Source organism: Gymnoscopelus braueri (assembly GCF_963280865.1).
Source record: "Gymnoscopelus braueri genome assembly, chromosome: 11".
NCBI lineage: Eukaryota > Metazoa > Chordata > Actinopteri > Myctophiformes > Myctophidae > Gymnoscopelus > Gymnoscopelus braueri.
In genome coordinates this window covers 30,000,502-30,018,018 of record NC_137613.1, presented here as the reverse complement: position 1 = coordinate 30,018,018, position 17,517 = coordinate 30,000,502, and the positions used below count along the sequence as shown (strand labels likewise).

At 42.6% G+C, this 17,517-nt stretch overlaps 1 protein-coding gene across 7 annotated transcripts in view; it reads left to right on the top strand.

The window, feature by feature from the left end:
* Window positions 1–17,517, top strand: part of LOC308094553 (sodium bicarbonate cotransporter 3-like) — a 75,594-nt gene that overhangs the window by 44,730 nt on the left and 13,347 nt on the right. For all 7 annotated transcript variants that reach the window (XM_080441284.1, XM_080441280.1, XM_080441281.1 and 4 more), the window contains 9 exons: window positions 1,920–2,077; window positions 6,242–6,329; window positions 6,491–6,637; window positions 7,341–7,447; window positions 12,138–12,312; window positions 14,444–14,577; window positions 15,543–15,788; window positions 16,568–16,673; window positions 16,995–17,156. In XM_080441284.1, the coding sequence (XP_080297410.1) occupies window positions 1,920–2,077; window positions 6,242–6,329; window positions 6,491–6,637; window positions 7,341–7,447; window positions 12,138–12,312; window positions 14,444–14,577; window positions 15,543–15,788; window positions 16,568–16,673; window positions 16,995–17,156 (1,323 nt within the window). The remainder of the gene's footprint in view (window positions 1–1,919; window positions 2,078–6,241; window positions 6,330–6,490; window positions 6,638–7,340; window positions 7,448–12,137; window positions 12,313–14,443; window positions 14,578–15,542; window positions 15,789–16,567; window positions 16,674–16,994; window positions 17,157–17,517) is intronic.

Here is a 17,517-nt window from a genome sequence, read left to right as displayed (position 1 = left end):
CATGTTTCCTGGACTGATGGCTAGTTATCTGGGTGTACAGATGGAATGGATCCAACGGTCAGTGGTCCAAGTTGGTAAACCAGCACCAAACCCCCCAGCCCCCAAGTGTCCTGGTCTTTACCCTTTTTTTCTTTTAGTAATTATAACACCTTTTAATTGCTATGGTTCAGTGTGGAACTGATAATTTGTCCATTTTATGTCCCTATTCTGGCCGTGTCATAATAGGCGAACATTTGGCGAAAATAGGCAAACATTTAGCAGAAATAGCCTATCTGCAAGCTCACAGCGCTTCGGAACGCGACATGAGTTTGTAGATCAGATTTTTTTTCCCGCTATTTGACGTACAACAACATATATCATAATCACTTAATCACTATATATAGTGATTAAGTGATTACGTGTCCACTGATCACAGCATTAGTAATTGCTGCAGATGGTGGGAAGGGCTGAGAATCGGCCCCTATTAGATTCTGTAACGCCTCCACATTACATGGCTGAGAACCGTCATATCATTTCACGATAACCTCCTTCCTGAAGTAAAAGCACTTGTAGGCATAAGCAGCCAGTTATCAGCCTAAAAGCAGCTTTCATGTCTGCCAAGAAACGAAAATGAATGATGAGTTGGAGGATAAAAGCGAAGGATAAAAGGCTGAGGGGGTAGAGATTAGTCGCTGTCTGCAGCAGCTCTGCATTTAACATCATATATCATAAATTTAGTGGACCGGCTCATACTGGAAAATTAATAAAACTAAAATATACATTTAAAGAAATAATGTAAAACATACAACACATTTTTTTTTCTGTTTGGGTTCAGTGGACCTGACAGGAAGATGGCTATTCTTTGCTCAGTACTTGGTAGTTGTGTATGTAGCTACTAACTTCCTTAGTGTTGGTGGGCCTCTCATCCCCCAGCATCCCCTAGCTCTCATACATCACTCTGCATTAGCACTGTCACTCCCTCTTTCCATGCACACTCTCTCTTTCATGCTCTCTCATTTTCACCTCCTTTGTTCGCTTTGTAGAAAGTCTCAGCTTTTCCTCTTGTTTATCTCAGAAGTCCCTTCCCCGGTGGAATATTCTCTCTCTCTCTCTCTCTCTCTCTCTCTCTCTCTCTCTCTCTCTCTCTCTCTCTCTCTCTCTCTCTCTCTGTCATGTACTTCCCAATTTAGCTGTTATGCCAGCTCTCCCACATGTGTATATCCCACTGCCATCCCCTACTGTTGGTCTGGGGAGGTATCTCCTCCGATACACAGTTGGAGTTGCCAGTCGCCTCTTTTCACCTGACACTGAAGAGTTTCCCCAGGAGATTATAACATGTAAAGAGGAACACGCTATCCCTCCCAGTTCCACTCCCTGCGGAACAGGCACCTCGAACAACCAGTAGGAGTCACTATTGTAGTAGGCTGCCCTAGCGTGTCTGATATCTGGTCTAGAGGGGCGGGTTCAAAATCTCTGGAGAAAAATTCCGTGAGATCCCATTGGTTCACCGATCTGTCCGTCAGCCCCCGCCCCGCCCCACCCCATGCCCTCCTCCTCCCCCAATGTGCAGCGTTGAGAGCCCTGACGTCACAACATTTGGAGCGACGCCCACTGCACTCTGGTTGGTTGGGGATATTAAACACTTCCTATTCCAGGAACGTCAACAGGCTGGTCCAGGCTCTTATTTTTGAGCAAAAATAAAAAATAAAAGCCTGGAGATCGAGGCTACTATTGTAGCGACAGAGAATGCCCTCCCCGGCTATACCCCTTCCTGCTTCCCATCGGTGAACAATTGTGTTTTTTGAAATGCCGTAGGCACCATGGAGGAATCGAACCCCATTCTCCATGGTGGTGGGCAGCCGCCTTACCCCTGTGTTATCCGGACGCCTGCTGTAATGAATTTCAAGTCGATATTTCTCCTTCTTTGGGGCCGTTTTCAGGTGGATATGAACTTCATGAAGAAAATCCCGCCGGGTGCCGAGGCGTCCAACGTCCTGGTGGGGGAGGTCGACTTCCTGGAGAAGCCCATCATCGCCTTCGTACGTCTGTCCCCAGCTGTGCTCATCACCGGCCTTACCGAGGTTCCTGTACCCACCAGGTACAACAAACGCACCCGGGGCTCATTCAGCTCCAAAATCACATGGCAGCCATTTGTGAAAACAATTACATTGACTTAGAATTGGATAACAAGGGGAATTATGGCGGTAGACAACCGGATAGCGCATCGACCACATAATCACAACGTGATTTGATTCCGACTAGACACCTGTGGTGCATGTCCTTCCCCCTTTCTGCCCTCAGTTTCTACTATCTAATAATGTGATGAAGAATAACAAAGGAAATAAACACACCTGGATGTGTAGACACTGCACATAACCAACATCTCTCATTCTATGTCCCCCTGTTCCTATGATAACTGATTCATTCCGACCTTGACCTTGTTATTGCTTGCTGTATCTCGCTCGCTCGCGCGCTGTTTCTCACGCTCTCTGCCTCCATCCCCCAACCGGTCAAGGCAGATGGCCACCCATCTAGAGCCAGGTTCTGTTCGAGTTTTCTTCCCATTAAAGGGGAGGTTTTCCTTGCCACCATGTGCTTCCTCATGGAGGAATTGCTGGAGCTCTGTAAATTTAAGAGTATGGTCTAGATCTGCTCTCTATATACAATATGGCTATATGTAAATACATTCGACTTGTCCTTGAGTGTGACCTTGAACTTTGACCTTAATCTGCCCAGGGCTTTTTTTTTCTTTTTCTGGCAGATTCGTCTGGTTTCCAGGCTAGCAAAAGGTTGCCATTAAAAAAGAATGTATGCAAGAATTTATGAAATAATTTTCTGTATATTAACAACCATCTGTTATTGAATTAAAACACTTTTGCAGTTATAGTAAACTGCGAAAAAATATTTCAGGACAAGTACGAGTTACATGCAAAGAATTTTCTTTGGCTTGTGGTGCAGAGACAGCCCAAGTTCACATCTGGACTTCTTATTATTATTAGGTACATGGATGTACCTAACTCAAGCTCAAGCATTCAGACATTAGACATTCTTAACTTTAACAAGTGTGCCTTAAAGCCAGTAGAGCAATCTCTTAACCACATGAACCTCCAACACAGCATCCCCATTCTGGGGCAAACATTCTGCAAAGATGGCAGCTCTACTAGCTCACAGATCGGCTATTTTGGGCTAAGCAATGTGAAGTTGAGGGCAAAAAGGAGTGTACCTAGTAATAGAGCCCTGGGGGCCCCCAGTCTACTAAGTATATAGGGATTAAGTGGTTAACGCTACAGTATTAACTAATCCCAAGACCTGTAACTACCTAGTTGTTCTCTTTTTGCTTTTTATTTAGATTAGTAGAGTAGAGAGACAAGAAATTGAGAGACAGAATCAAACTGTGGATGTTGCAATCATGTGGTCAACGCAACACACTATCCAGTCATCTACTGATGAGCCCTATTCCAGTAGCATTTTAAAAACGGCAGTTCAGATTTTTGAATATGAAGTATCATACGATACGATACGATACGATAATACTTTATTGTCAGTTCACACTGAAATTTGTCTTGCGACACAGCAGCCATGTATGCAACAATAAACATGACATAAGAAAACAAAACAAAATACATACATAAAGACATACAAAGACAAGAGCAATTTCCACCTCTCAGCCTACCCCAAGCCTACAACTCCTGATTAAGCCTCAATGTCGTCTGATGGACAAAGGACCTCTTCAGTTTGACCTTATTGTATGTAGGAACACTGTATCTCCTTCCTGAAGGCAGCAACTTATATTCTCCATACAAAGCATGGCTTGTGTTTGAAGTGATATTCCTTGCCAACCTTATCATACTGTCATTATACGTAGATGTATAGAGCCTCTGAAGTGGTTGTCCAACAATCTTTGAACAAATGTTCAGTTGCTGCAGCAGTTGTGACTTTAAGGCTACAGACAGACATCCATACCAGGTGGTACTACAGTACTGAAGAACACTCATAATAACAGAAGTGAAAAACAAAAGAAGAATCTGTCTACTAGCACCAAAAGATCTCAGGCGGCGAAGGAAATAGACTCTTTGCTTTGTCTTCTTACCCACTGATTCAATCTGGTCTTTCCATGACAGAAGGTGGTCAATTACTACTCCTAGGTATGTATACGAACATACCTGGTTGATCTGTTCACTATGAATAGTAATGGGGGATCTGTGTATCTCTAGTGGGGCACCAAAAACAATCTCCTCTGTCTTTTTTGTGTTAATGATAAGAGCGTTGTTATCACTCCACTCCACCACCTTATTTACTCTGTGTTGGTGCAGTCCAGGATCACTGGAACTATCCAAAAGAGAAATCAAAACTGTATCATCAGAGTACTTTAGAATGTATTGGTCTGGTTTGTCAGTGCGACATTCAGACAGACATTCCTCAGTACGACAGCTGTCAGTATAAAGGGTGAAAAGTACAGCTGAGCTTACACAACCCTGGGGAGCACCAACATTAGTAGTTAATGCTGCGGAGAGGGTTCTGTTCACTTTCACCCTCTGTACTCTGTTAGTAAGGAAGGAAGCATACCAGTGAATTAAGTATGGATTCAGTTCCAACTGTACCATCTTTGACACCAGAATATCAGACTGTATTGTATTGAAAGCTGAAGAGAAGTCTAAGAACAGCACCCTTGCATGATTCTTATTAGACTTATCTAGGTGTTTTGTAATGAAGTGGACCAGTGTGACAACCGCATCCTCTGTACCGCAACCTTTCTTATAAGCAAACTGACAGGGGTCGAATTTGTCTTTAGTTATACTTACAAGATGTTGCAACAGTATTCTTTCCAGTGATTTCATGATCACTGAAGTGAGAGCTATGGGTCTATAATCCTTATGTTCTTTTGGACATTGGATTTTGGGTAGTGGTTTTATGTGTGAGGTTTTCCAACACAGAGGAATTATGTGTGTGTCTACAGAGGTTTGAAATATTGGTTGCCACACAGGAGCCAACTCAGATGCGAAGTTTTTGAGGAGGAAAGCACTGCACTCGTCCGGCCCATTAGCTTTCCTTGTGTTAGTACACCAAAACACTTTTCTGACATCCTCTTCAGTGATGATAATTCTGTCTGAGGGGGCAGGTGTTACAGCCTTAAGTATTTCAGTGCACTTAGAGGAATCACCTAATGATTCGAATCTAGCAAAGAACGTATTTAGGTCATTAGAAAAGCCAAGTTCATTATCTGTCACAATAGGTTTTGTTGGGGATGACATTCCCGTCATGGATTTCATAGTATCCCACGCCTTTTTGTGATTTTTGGCTTTGAACGCATCCTCTAGATGCTGTCTATGTGCCAATTTTGCCTGCCTCATTTTAGTTTTTAGCTTTTTTTCTGTCAATTTGAGTGCACCGAAATCTTTGTTTATGAAGGCTGTTTTCCTTTCATTTATAACATTCTTTATGTCCTTGGTCACATAAGATTTATTGTTCAGATAGATTTTAATTTCTTTTGTAGGAACAACCAGCTGTACACAAAAATTAATGTAATCATTTGTAACTGTGGTTACTTCGTCCAATGAACCATCTCTAAAGGTGTCCCAATCTGTACAGTCCAGGCATGCTCTCAGTTGTTCCTTGCTTTCATTTGTCCATGTCCTAACTACTTTCTTCTCCACCTTTCCTCTCTTCAGTTTTGACTTATAAACTGGAGTCATGCACACAACGTTGTGATCAGAGGTCAATATAGGCGGCCCAACCGTGGCAACATATGCATTTGGGATGTTCACATAACACTTGTCACATATTCACCAACATCATTGATGGTGAATTGCCAAAACCTCCCTCCAACTCATTCATTACTAATTGGGGTCTGTGCAGCATTTCCTGTCTGTACGGTCTATTACGTCTAAACAGCACCTCTCTGTGTTCATTTGTTTCTCCCATCTAAACCCATTAGTAAGCGGTCAGGCGTTTGATCTAACACTTGAAATCGACAGATAATCTGATTTATATTTGGATCAACTTGTGTGTGTGTCCCTTTTCCCTCTCCTGAATATATTCTGTTTTAACAGACATTTTCTTATGTCAAATGATTGTGAAAATACATTCCCTGACAATGTTTTTTATTTAAAAAAAAAAATCGAAATTATTTGAAACCTAGCATCTAGTGGAGGTTTTGTGTTGTCCAAACCATGTCCTACAGTGAAAGCTCAGAGATCTTCCTGTGTGAGCAGTATACAGCATCACTTGCTTAATGAATTCCTGTGTCCTTTGTGATCTGCAGGTTTCTATTCTTGCTGCTAGGCCCTCATGGTAAAGGCCCCCAGTACCATGAAATTGGCAGGTCTATGGCTACACTCATGACCGATGAGGTGAGTAGAGATTCATTCAGATGGGAGCTCCACCCACACACAAACCAGTAGCCAGTGTCTTTTTGTTATTTCTAACGTGTGTGTGAAATGACCCTCACTCATAGCTGTAGGTTCGGTTGCTTGCTAGTTTTGTCGTCATATTTATGTTTCCTCATGTGTAGATTTTCCATGATGTGGCATATAAGGCCAAAGACCGACAGGATCTGCTGTCTGGAATAGACGAGTTTCTTGACCAGGTGACTGTACTGCCCCCTGGAGAGTGGGACCCCACAATACGCATCGAACCCCCCAAGAATGTCCCATCTCAGGTCAGGATCTCTCTCTATCACAGATAATGTAATTATACACGCCATTTAAAAAAAAAAGGTTTTAGCAACACGACACGACACAATAACACGCAACAGAATAACACATTTAACAGTGTATTAATGGTATAGGGTAAGTGATATCTTTAGGTTAAAACAAAAGTTTTTCTGTTAAAAGGTTAAAGCACTACTTTCTGATAGTAATCATTGCTGTAGAGTGTTTGTTCAATAACGGGGGTCTCCCCGTCTCTCCATCTCTTTAATAAACAGAAAATACATTTTCAGGTAGGTGACAACATTTCAGCCAATCAGGAGAGAGTACCCATTTATCAGCTTAAATATTATAGTGTTCCAGTTCCAATGTCTGCTCATTTCTCATGTCTTTGTGTCATCACTTCCAGTTCTCTATCCTGATTGGATAAAATTGGTGTCCTGACCTGAAAATGCATTTTCTGTTTAATGAAGAGCTGGAGAGACATGGAGACTCCTACTGAACAAAACACTCTGCAATGAGTACTATCAAAATATAGAGCTATTTAACACTTGTTTTAAGCAAAGAAAATCACTTACCCTGCCTTTTAAGCAAGTCAATGTTTTCATTCACAAATTGCTGCTGCACAATGACAGCCTACTATATACAATAGAGCAAGGCACTGAAACAGTCCATGAACGTAGTTTGAAATCCCTCCTGCTATGTGTTATTCAGATGAAGAGGAAAAGGCCGACTCAGCCCAATGGCTCATTATCTCCTACTGGGGACCTGGAAAAAGACGAGGACCCCCATTCAGGACCTGAACTACAGAGGACAGGAAGGTGAGGAACAGTTGGACATCACAGAACATACAATGAAGATGAGATGACATAACGTAGATCACTGGTTGTGGGTCGTGAGTAAATCCCCTTTTTTGTTTCCTACATTTTGTTTTTTAATTATTATCATTTCAACAGATTTAAAAAAAATTACCCACATTAACAAATTCAAACATTTTTCAAAAGAATTCCATAACTAAATACAAAAATCTAAGAAATGTCATAAATAATAAATAAAAAACTTTTAAGAAGTAGTGAAAGTAGCAGATCTACACGCTCACAACGCGTCACGCGTTGTGAGTTTGTAGATCGGCTATATTCACTCGTTTGGGTCCCGGGTCGACATCAATCTTCCCTTTTGGGTCTCGAGCTAAAACGTTTGGGAACCACTGACGTAGATAATACAGGTTGACATAAGATAACAGAAGTTGACATGACATAAGAGATTGAGTTTACATAACAAGATAACACAAGATATAAGTTCAGATGATATAACGGATGACATCATATGATCAGTTGAGATATAACATGATGATAAATTGGGATTACATAACATAAAATAACATAAGATGAGGTTGAGATACACGTTCGGATCCCGTAAAACCAGAGTGACAGGAGCATTAGAATTGGCTATCCTGGACGGATTCTTATCACAAAGCCTGGAAGGACAATTGTTCTACGATTAGAAATTCATAAAATTCCGTAGCCATCGTTGACAGAGTTGCAAAGTATTTGAGAATTGAGGTCCTTGCCCTGCTGTCAGTGTGCACAAGAAATATGACTCTGATCGACCGAGTAGTAGGCGGGATTAGCAGCAGACACTGACACACACACGCGTGCGCGATGACATAAGTTGATATATGATGACAAGATGAGATGAAATAAGATCATTATGATGGCAAGAACAGATGACATGACATTACAAAATGAGATGACATGCTGACATAAGTTAACATATGATGACAAGATTAGATTAACTAAGATAAACATGATGACAAGATGAGATGACATACAGTACTGTAAGTTAATATGATGATGAGATGAAGTAAGATGGAACATGACGAGATGAGCTGACGTCAATTGAAAGTGACCCGTCAGCTCTCGAGATGAGTTGACGTCAATTGAAAGTGACCCAGTCAGCTCTCATTCAAGGCACACATTGCAGCGGTCACTCGATCCTGTTGGTTTACACTCTATAATATTCGAAGGATCAGACCCTTCCTCACCCAGGAGTCAGCCCAGCTCCTTATCCAGAAATCAGTCATATAAAAACTTGACTACTGTAACTCTCTCCTTACTGGCCTCCCGGCATGTGCTCTTAACCCATTAAGACCTGAGAAGATTCTAGAAATGTCTTCTAAATCCTAACAATTTTTTGAAAGAAAAACCCACATTTTTTTTCCTTGATTTTTCAAAAATAGCAGATCTACAAGCTCATAGCGCGGCACTCGGTGCCGCGCTATGAGCTTGTATATCTGCTATTTTTGAATAGCCAAAGAAATCTAAAGTGACACAGATGCGTTCCAGGTATCAATGGGTTAAGCCTTTCCAAATGCTCCAGAATGCCGCCGCACGCTTGGTCTTCAACCAGCCAAAATGTTCAAATGTCTCCCCCTTCTCCCTCCATTGGCTCCCAGATACTGCCCGCACAGAGTAGAGTACAAAACGCTGATGTTGGCCTACAAAGCAACCAAAGGTATGGCACCCCCATATCTTCAAAGCCTGATCCAACCCTACAACCCCTCCCGCTCACTCAGATCAGCTAACACAGGGAAGCTGTCAGAACCCTCGCTAAAACATCCGGGACAACGCTCCACACGTCCCAGACTCTTCTCCCTTCTGGCTCCCAAACTGTGGAACGAACTCCCCATTGCAATTACTGTAGAACTGCAGACTCTCTTCCAATCTTCCGCCGTAATCTGAAGACTCACCTCTTCAGACTCCACCTTAGCCCGTAGCACTTGCCGTTGCACTTGCCCTAACCTCGACGACCTTGCAGGCTTATGCAAAGGCTAAAATGTTGTTTTTTTTCTCCATGTGTTGCTAAGAGAATCATCAATAGTTGCAGCCCTCGCCGCAGTGTTAGCTCTGTGTTCTATCTATTCTATTTAATTATCTTAAAAGGCTATTAATTATGCTTGCAGAGAGAGCGTATGCCATCCTTGATGATTCCCTAGCATGTATGGAAATGTGTGAAATTAACCATTTTATACTGGTAATTTATCAAGTCATGGTCTCCATGTCTGTTTAAAAACGTAAATTTCTTTAATTTTTTTAGATTTGTTTTGGGGCTTTTTATGCCTTTATTTATAGGACTGTAGACTGACAGGAAATGGTGAGAGCGATGGGGAGTGACACGCAGAAAAGGTCGTCGGGATCGGGACTCGAACCCGCGACGCGCTGTCGGGCTGGCATTGCAGCCTTAGGGTGCCTGGACCCGCCACGCTGCGGATCAGGCCAAAAACATACATTTCTATTTATAATGACACTGCTATATCTCTCCTTCCAGGCTGAGCAGAGTTTAGATCACTGGTTCTCGTCGTGGAGTCTAGGGACCCCAAGGAGTCCTTGAGGGGGATTCCAGGGGTTCCCTCGTTAAATTATACATGGGTAGAGCACAAATGGCCTGTTAATTCAAGAGTGTACAAAGTTGTACAATTTTGTACACTCTCAGAGTTAAATTGGCACTCAGGAGATAAGAATTGTCTCAAATGGGGGTCGGTGGCCTAAAACATTTCAAATTGGGGGTCCTTGAAATGAAAAGGCTTGGGAATCACTGCTTTAAGTAATTGTTTCTACATATAGAATACTGACGTTTATTGGAACTCCTCCTGAGTCTCTGGAGCCCTGACCACCCTGCTAGTAGAGTTTATTAAAGAGACCTCTCCCACACACACACACACACGCACACGCACGCACACACACACACACACACACACACACACACACACTCGCGCACACCGTGGTAGGGGTGGGGGTAGCACTACATTATTTAAAGAACCTCTCTCCCCTCCATGGCTATAAAAAGCCACATGCTTGCAGGGAGCTGGTGGGGAACAGAGAGATTGAAAGAAAGGAAGGAATGAAGGGCAAGGAGGGAGGGAGAGAGGTGAAAGGATTGAAAGTTAGAGCCTCGCTGTAGGGAAGACATCATGAGGCGAGAAGTGGATTTAGAGGGGGAAAAAATAGAAACACCCACTGCTTTGTGTGAGATAGGTTGATGCTGCATGCAGGGTGTGAATTAAGTTCTCTGTATTGTGCGTCAGTGCCAATGGTGTACAGTAATGAAGTACACTTACTTGAGTAGTTGAGTACTGCACTTAAGTCAATCTTTTGAGTATCTCTACTTTACTTGAGTATTTGTATTTTTGGATACTTTCACTCCACTACATTTCAAAGACAAATATTGTACTTTGGACTCCACTATATTTTCTAGGGAGTACATTATGAACTAGCCACCACTCAGTGCATTGCTCTATTAACATTTTGACATTTTCCAGGATTATCCAGAAAGTTGACAAAAATACCAAAAGTTAAATTAGCATTTCTACAAGCTCACGTCAAAAGCTTGTAGATCGGCTATTTTCACTATTTTGGGGGGAAATGTCAAAATGTTCATGGAGCAATGCATTGATATTAAAAAGAAAAGGTAATTTGTACTTTTGAATACTTAGGTTTTTTTTTTTAAGGCATGTGCTCCAGTACTTTAACTCAATTAAATGTGACAGTGCAATTTTTAGTTGAGTAATATTTGACCAGGAGTATCTATACTTTGTTTAAAGTACTGGGGTTGAGTACTTTGTCTACCCCAGGCATATAAACCCAGTGAGTAAACCCATATAAACCCTGATAGAGTTCTCATCCTGCAGCCACCGTTAAAGGACCATTCACCCATTTCATCCTTATCTTCATGTAATTGTACCTTGCTAATGTTCATTACAAGATGGCACCATTTCCGTCTACTCACTCTGCGTTTCATTAGACATTTCAGAAATCTGCCTACCAATGACATCATCAATGGGGATTCCAAGCGAATAGAAAATACAGCCTTTCTACTACTGGAAGTTGGCATGCTGAAATAGAAGCCATTGTTCTTGCGTTGTTCGAAATGACCAGACCTGCCTATTGATGATGTCATTGCTAGGCAGGTTTCTGAACTGCCCAGACTAGTTTTCTGCCGGACAGTGACGATATGCAGCCATAACGGCTGGGCGGCTCACCATCCTGCTCACATGTTGCTGTGGCATGTGTCATTCCACTCCTCAACCAGGAGTCATAGTAGGTCAGCAATGTGATTGCATTTGTTAGGCTACTTCTAGGCCATTTGCTTCTAGATCTGCAATTCTTTTCTCTTTGAAAAATCTTCTTCTTTTTTTTTTGGCGAACATTTGTAACTCAAATCTTTGCTTCTGGGGGTCCCTGGAACAAAATATTTTGAGACGGGGGTCCGCGGCCAAATACATTACACATACACAATTTTGGGGGTCCTTGACATGAAAAGGTTTGAGCACCACTGATATAGCAACATAGGTGTATCAGAAACCTGAAGACATTTGTAGATGCGTTCCCGGATGTTTCCGACTCATACAGGCAGCACAAGGAGCGGAAATGTGGTGTGACATGGTCTGTTTTGCATCCAACGTACCTTTTTGCCGTGAGATTGAGTTGATTCAATGATGTTTGGTGTCTTCAGGATCTTCGGAGGCCTGTATCAGGACGTGAAGAGGAAGCTTCCGTTCTACTGGAGTGACATCAGAGACTCGTTCAGCCTGCAGTGTCTGGCATCCGTCCTGTTCCTCTACTGTGCCTGCATGTCACCTGTCATCACCTTCGGAGGCCTGCTGGGGGAGGCCACCAAGGGGAACATTGTGAGTCAGGACAGAGCCATGTGTGTGTGTACTTGTATTGCTATACTTTTGAGGGCTAAATGTTCCCACAAGTGTGTGTGTGAAAACTCATGAATTATGAAAAAGTACCTGTTTGCATTTGTGTGTGAGCATCTCTGAATTTTGAGTAATTTTGAGTGACAATATATCGACATTTTTATCACAATTTTGAAAATGTATGACATTTGGTTATTTTTTTAATGCCTATAATGACATGCCCAAAATAGGGAGGCCCTGTTGCAAGTGATTAATTGGGCATCCTGCTCAGCTATGCTACAGTAAAAGGCAGCGCTACCTAACAAAAGACATGTCTCTTAAAATATGTATGTGTTTATCTTACCTTCATTCGCCAATACCAGGCATGTGTCCTCTCTGCAATGTTAACTGTTACTCTTAGTAGAGATTACAATCTCAGACACAGCAATATCAACATTGCTTTACCACCCGAGATTGAATTAAACACCCGAGACTGAAACATTGAGGCATTGTCGGTTAGAAGCAGAGGCCTTTTTTGAGGTGTGACCTGACAGACGAGGGTCTCAATAATAGGGAAGGTGCTTGCAAAGCAATGTCTTAAACACATGAACCCTATAGCATCCCTATTCTGGTGAAAATAGCCCATCTACAAGCTCACATGTTGCAACGCAACGCGTTGTGAGCTTGTAGATAGGCTAGTCAATGCAAAAATATTTAGTGCTGAGTGCAAACGGGAATGGGGACTCCAGTCAACTTATATACATAGTAGTGTTTAAGTGGTTAAAGCTGCAGCATAGTCCTTGCGCAAACAAAGAAGTTCGGCAGGTCATTAAAAACAATATGACATAATTGCGGATGCCTTGCCGAAGTTTGTTTCTGCACTGCAGTTTTTACACATCCAAGAATTTCTAACTAGCTGAACATCACTGCAGAAACCAATGTGAACATTGTGTGTGATTTGTCATGAACTCAATCTGCCGCTAACGTACCGTTTGGAAGAAAGTAAGGAGGACCTCTATAATCCCTCTCTGAGGGACTGCAAACACAACCAGATGGCAATTACTTAATGGAGAGACATGGCACACACTTTGTCTACTGTGTCTGTTGCCAGAAATGGAAAAATCCAATTATGTCAAAGCACGTCTGTTTGTAAACAAACAGTGGCGATCCGTGGTAAAAAAATCACTGTTCCAGCACTCTATACATGATATGCAGCGATGGAACAGTGATTTTACCACAGATTCTTTATTCACTGATCCACTGTAGGAAGTGTTGATGATATTACACCAGGCCCAGCATCTATTCAGACACACATGCACGTGCTTACACATGCACACATGTCTAGGAGTCTCTACAGTCTGTGTGCTCTCACTGCCTTTATTGCTTACACACACTCACACACGCACGCACGCACGCACGCATGAGACACACACACACACATTCATTCACTCACTTCACACAAACGCACATTAACACAAAAACATTTCCATGCTCACTCACTCACTAATACGGATACTCATACTAACTATCTATGCACACTGACAAAGGCATTTTCTATCTCACACACACACACACACACACGCACGCGCGCGCGCGCACACACACATACACACGGGGGCACACACACATGAACACACTGTACCCGAGATGTCTTTATTAGGCCAGGGACTGTTTGTACAGCCAGCGTCAGGGCGTTGGGGTGTATGATGCGTCTGAGTAAACTCACTGATGAGCTGACAGGGCAGAAAATGTGCTATACCTCAAATAGAATAAACATCTTATTAAAAAAATATAAAATAAGTGTTGAGGGGATCAATACAATATTAATAACCTGGAAATAACATTTCCACCGTCTAAAATATCTAAAATATTGTAAATAAAATATTGTTTTACTATGTTTTTTACTACTACTATTTGTATGGTTTGAAACATGTCTATTTGTATTTATTTTTGTATCTTATTTCTTTCAGTTTGTAAGGCTTTAGACCCCTGAATGTGCATTCTTCCACACCTTTCTCCTTTCTCCCTCAGTCTCTCCTGATCTCTGGTCTCTCCTTTGTTTGGGTTCTCCTCCACCTCCTCCTCTTCCCTCTCTCACTCCGCTGTTTCTCCCCCTCTCCCCCTCCCTGGTCTGCAGAGCGCCATAGAGTCTCTGTTCGGAGCGTCCCTGACAGGAGTGGCCTACTCGCTGTTCGCAGGTCAGCCTCTCACCATCCTGGGGAGCACAGGGCCGGTCCTGGTCTTTGAGAAGATCCTCTTCAAGTTCTGTGTGTGAGTACTCTCTACCTTCACTGTGTGGCCCCCTGGTGGCAGACTTCTGCAATGACAGTAGTACTGAAACTGAATTATTTTGGACATTTATGTTTGTACAGGAATTTGTCTTGGTGAGGTTGGTGCAACAATATAGTAGAAACATTAACATTATTAACAACTATTTATAAGTTCCAGGGGGTCCCCAGCTAAATTTGTTAATACAGCATCACAATCATTTTAACATCCTTGACATGAATTTTTTTTGAGAACCACGTCCCCACAGAAGAGTTGGGGAGGTTCAAATAATTCATGGGCACTTGGATAGGATAGGATAGAACTTGAATTGATCCCATGAGGAGAATTCAGCCGCCATGGCAATTACAGCAGTCATAAAAACACAGAACAGACAATTAAAACACAACAGATAAAAAAAATTGCCAGTCAGATAGCAAGATGAGATAAAGGCAAAAAGGCCAAGAGCATTAAAAAAGATTTAAATGTCCTACCATGAGCAAGAGTCTTGATTGGTGATCAGTCAAGTGTAGCCCCTATTTTCAATTGCCTTGTTTATTATATTATTATTGTATTAATCTTTTAAATTTTACTTTGCCTAGGTGATTATTTTCCGTAGTCTGTCAAATGGCTGTGCTCTGTGTTGTAATATCCTCCTAGGTCTTTTGTGTGTGTGTGTGTGTGTGTGTGTGCGTGTGCGCAGTGCGTGTGTGAAATCGTGTAACTTATCTGCCTCTTGGCCAGTTAATTCTAGGAAAACTCAGGTCTCAATGTTTTTACTGGTTAAATGACGGTTATATATACCGTAGTCCATGGCCTGGTAGTGGAGCGTCCGTTAGCCGTCATGTAATGTCATGCTCTTCCAACTTATCATCACATGAATCATTTGATAAAGTATGTTTGGAAAAAGGTGGGTGAAATTATGATTACAATTATTATTTTGATGACTCAATTTCTGCCCCCTCCTACAGTGACTACGAGCTGTCCTACCTTTCCCTGCGCACCAGTATTGGACTGTGGACGGCCTTCCTGTGTCTGGTCCTGGTGGCCACGGACGCCAGCTCTCTGGTGTGCTACATCACCCGCTTCACAGAGGAGGCCTTCGCCGCCCTCATCTGCATCATCTTCATCTACGAGGCCCTGGAGAAGCTGTTCCACCTGGGTGAACACTTCCCTGTCAACACGCACAACAGCCTGGACAACCTCACCTTCTACTCGTACGTCCATCCCCAGCCCCGGGGATTATGTTCTTCATGCAGTGGAACCCTTTGGTAGAGGTTTGGGTAGTGTAGTTACCTTATTGAAACAGCTCTTAGGCACGATGCAAAAGTTAATTAAAAGAAACCAACGTTTCGACAATGAAGTCTTCCTCAGGGTTTTAAAATCCTGAGGAATCGTGGCTAAGAGCTGTGCAGCCTCATCCTTTTTCAATACTATTTACCTGCTGTGGTCAGCACCTCATCAACACAGGTGTGCACTCCCTCCGCTGTGTTTGCCAGTGTAGTTACCTTGTCATGATGTAACTAGTCCAGTTGGCGCCATAGATCGCTGCGTTGCGCAGAAATTAAATAATCTAAAAATAACGTCGCTTTGGCTTCCATTGCACGATGAAACGGCTGTCAAAGTCACTCTCTTAGCACAAAAATAAACGAAAACAAAGCTGTTTCTGACTATATATAACATCACAAAACAGAGTATGAAGAGTGTTTGGAAGAAATATTTAAACTTCCTGTTGATTTTACTATGTAAAGGTGCATTGTGAGCTTGTAGATCGGCTAATTGTGTGGTGACAAATTTTCACCTGTGATGACATGCCCAGAGTAGAGATGCTAGGGTTCATGTGGTTCAATTAATGAGTTCAAGTTGAATGTATTTGTATTTGTGGGGGTCATGTGATCAGAAACGTATGGCTACGTACGGCAAGAGTGGTCTTTGGCAAGAGTGAATCATTCAGTTGGTGTTATATACTAATCTTTTTTTGACCTGTGGATCTCAGGTGTCAGTGTTCTCCGCCAGCCAACGTTTCAGACAACTTAATCCAGACCTGGAACCATTCAGGTTACACGCCAGACTCCATACCCTGGGACAGGCTCAGTGTGTCGGTGAGTAGTCTTTGAAGACAGGCAACTAGTATTCCCACAATCTCTGAATCCTATATAGAGTCTGTAAATCGCGAAAAATTGTGTGAGCCAACAGTCTGGCTCGAGAGACTAGCCGGTGTGCAGATCACCAACCAACTTCCTGTACGACAGGAAACACAAACATATTCTGTCATATTGTATTTTGACAGGTCATATTGGATACACAACCACTCACTGAGCATAGTCTCAAAACTCACAGAGTAAAATCCCCAGTGTATGACGTTACTTCTATCACAGCTCCTCCTACTCGCCGTTCAGTGACTGTTCCCTTATCGTTGGCAGGCATGTAAGCATCTCCATGGGGAGTTTGTGGGTTCGGCTTGTGATCACCACGGTCCTTACATCCCTGATGTTCTCTTCTGGTCCATCATCCTCTTCTTCACCACCTTCTTCATGTCCTCCTTCCTCAAGCAGTTCAAGTTCGAGAGGTACTTCCCCACCAAGGTGAGAAGTAAGTGTGTGTGTGTGTGTGTGTGTGTGTGTGTGTGTGTGTGTGTGTGTGTGTGTGTGTGTGTGTGTGTGTGTGTGTGTGTGTGTGTGTGTGTGTGTGTGTGTGTGTGTGTGTGTGTGTGTGTGTGTGCTTTGCGAGTACCAGATGACACAGTAGAAGGATGATGAAAATAGTGACTGTTTTCACTTTCTAAGGCTCCGTTTTAGGATTAGGGGTTTGGGTCATGTAATGTGTGAGATTTAGGAAATTAATAGTCTCTCAACCCAGCCTATTCCACAATATTCGAATGCTCCAGTTTCGTTTGCCCAAGGCACACCAATGAGCAAGTCAAAATCCCCAGACACATCTGTATTC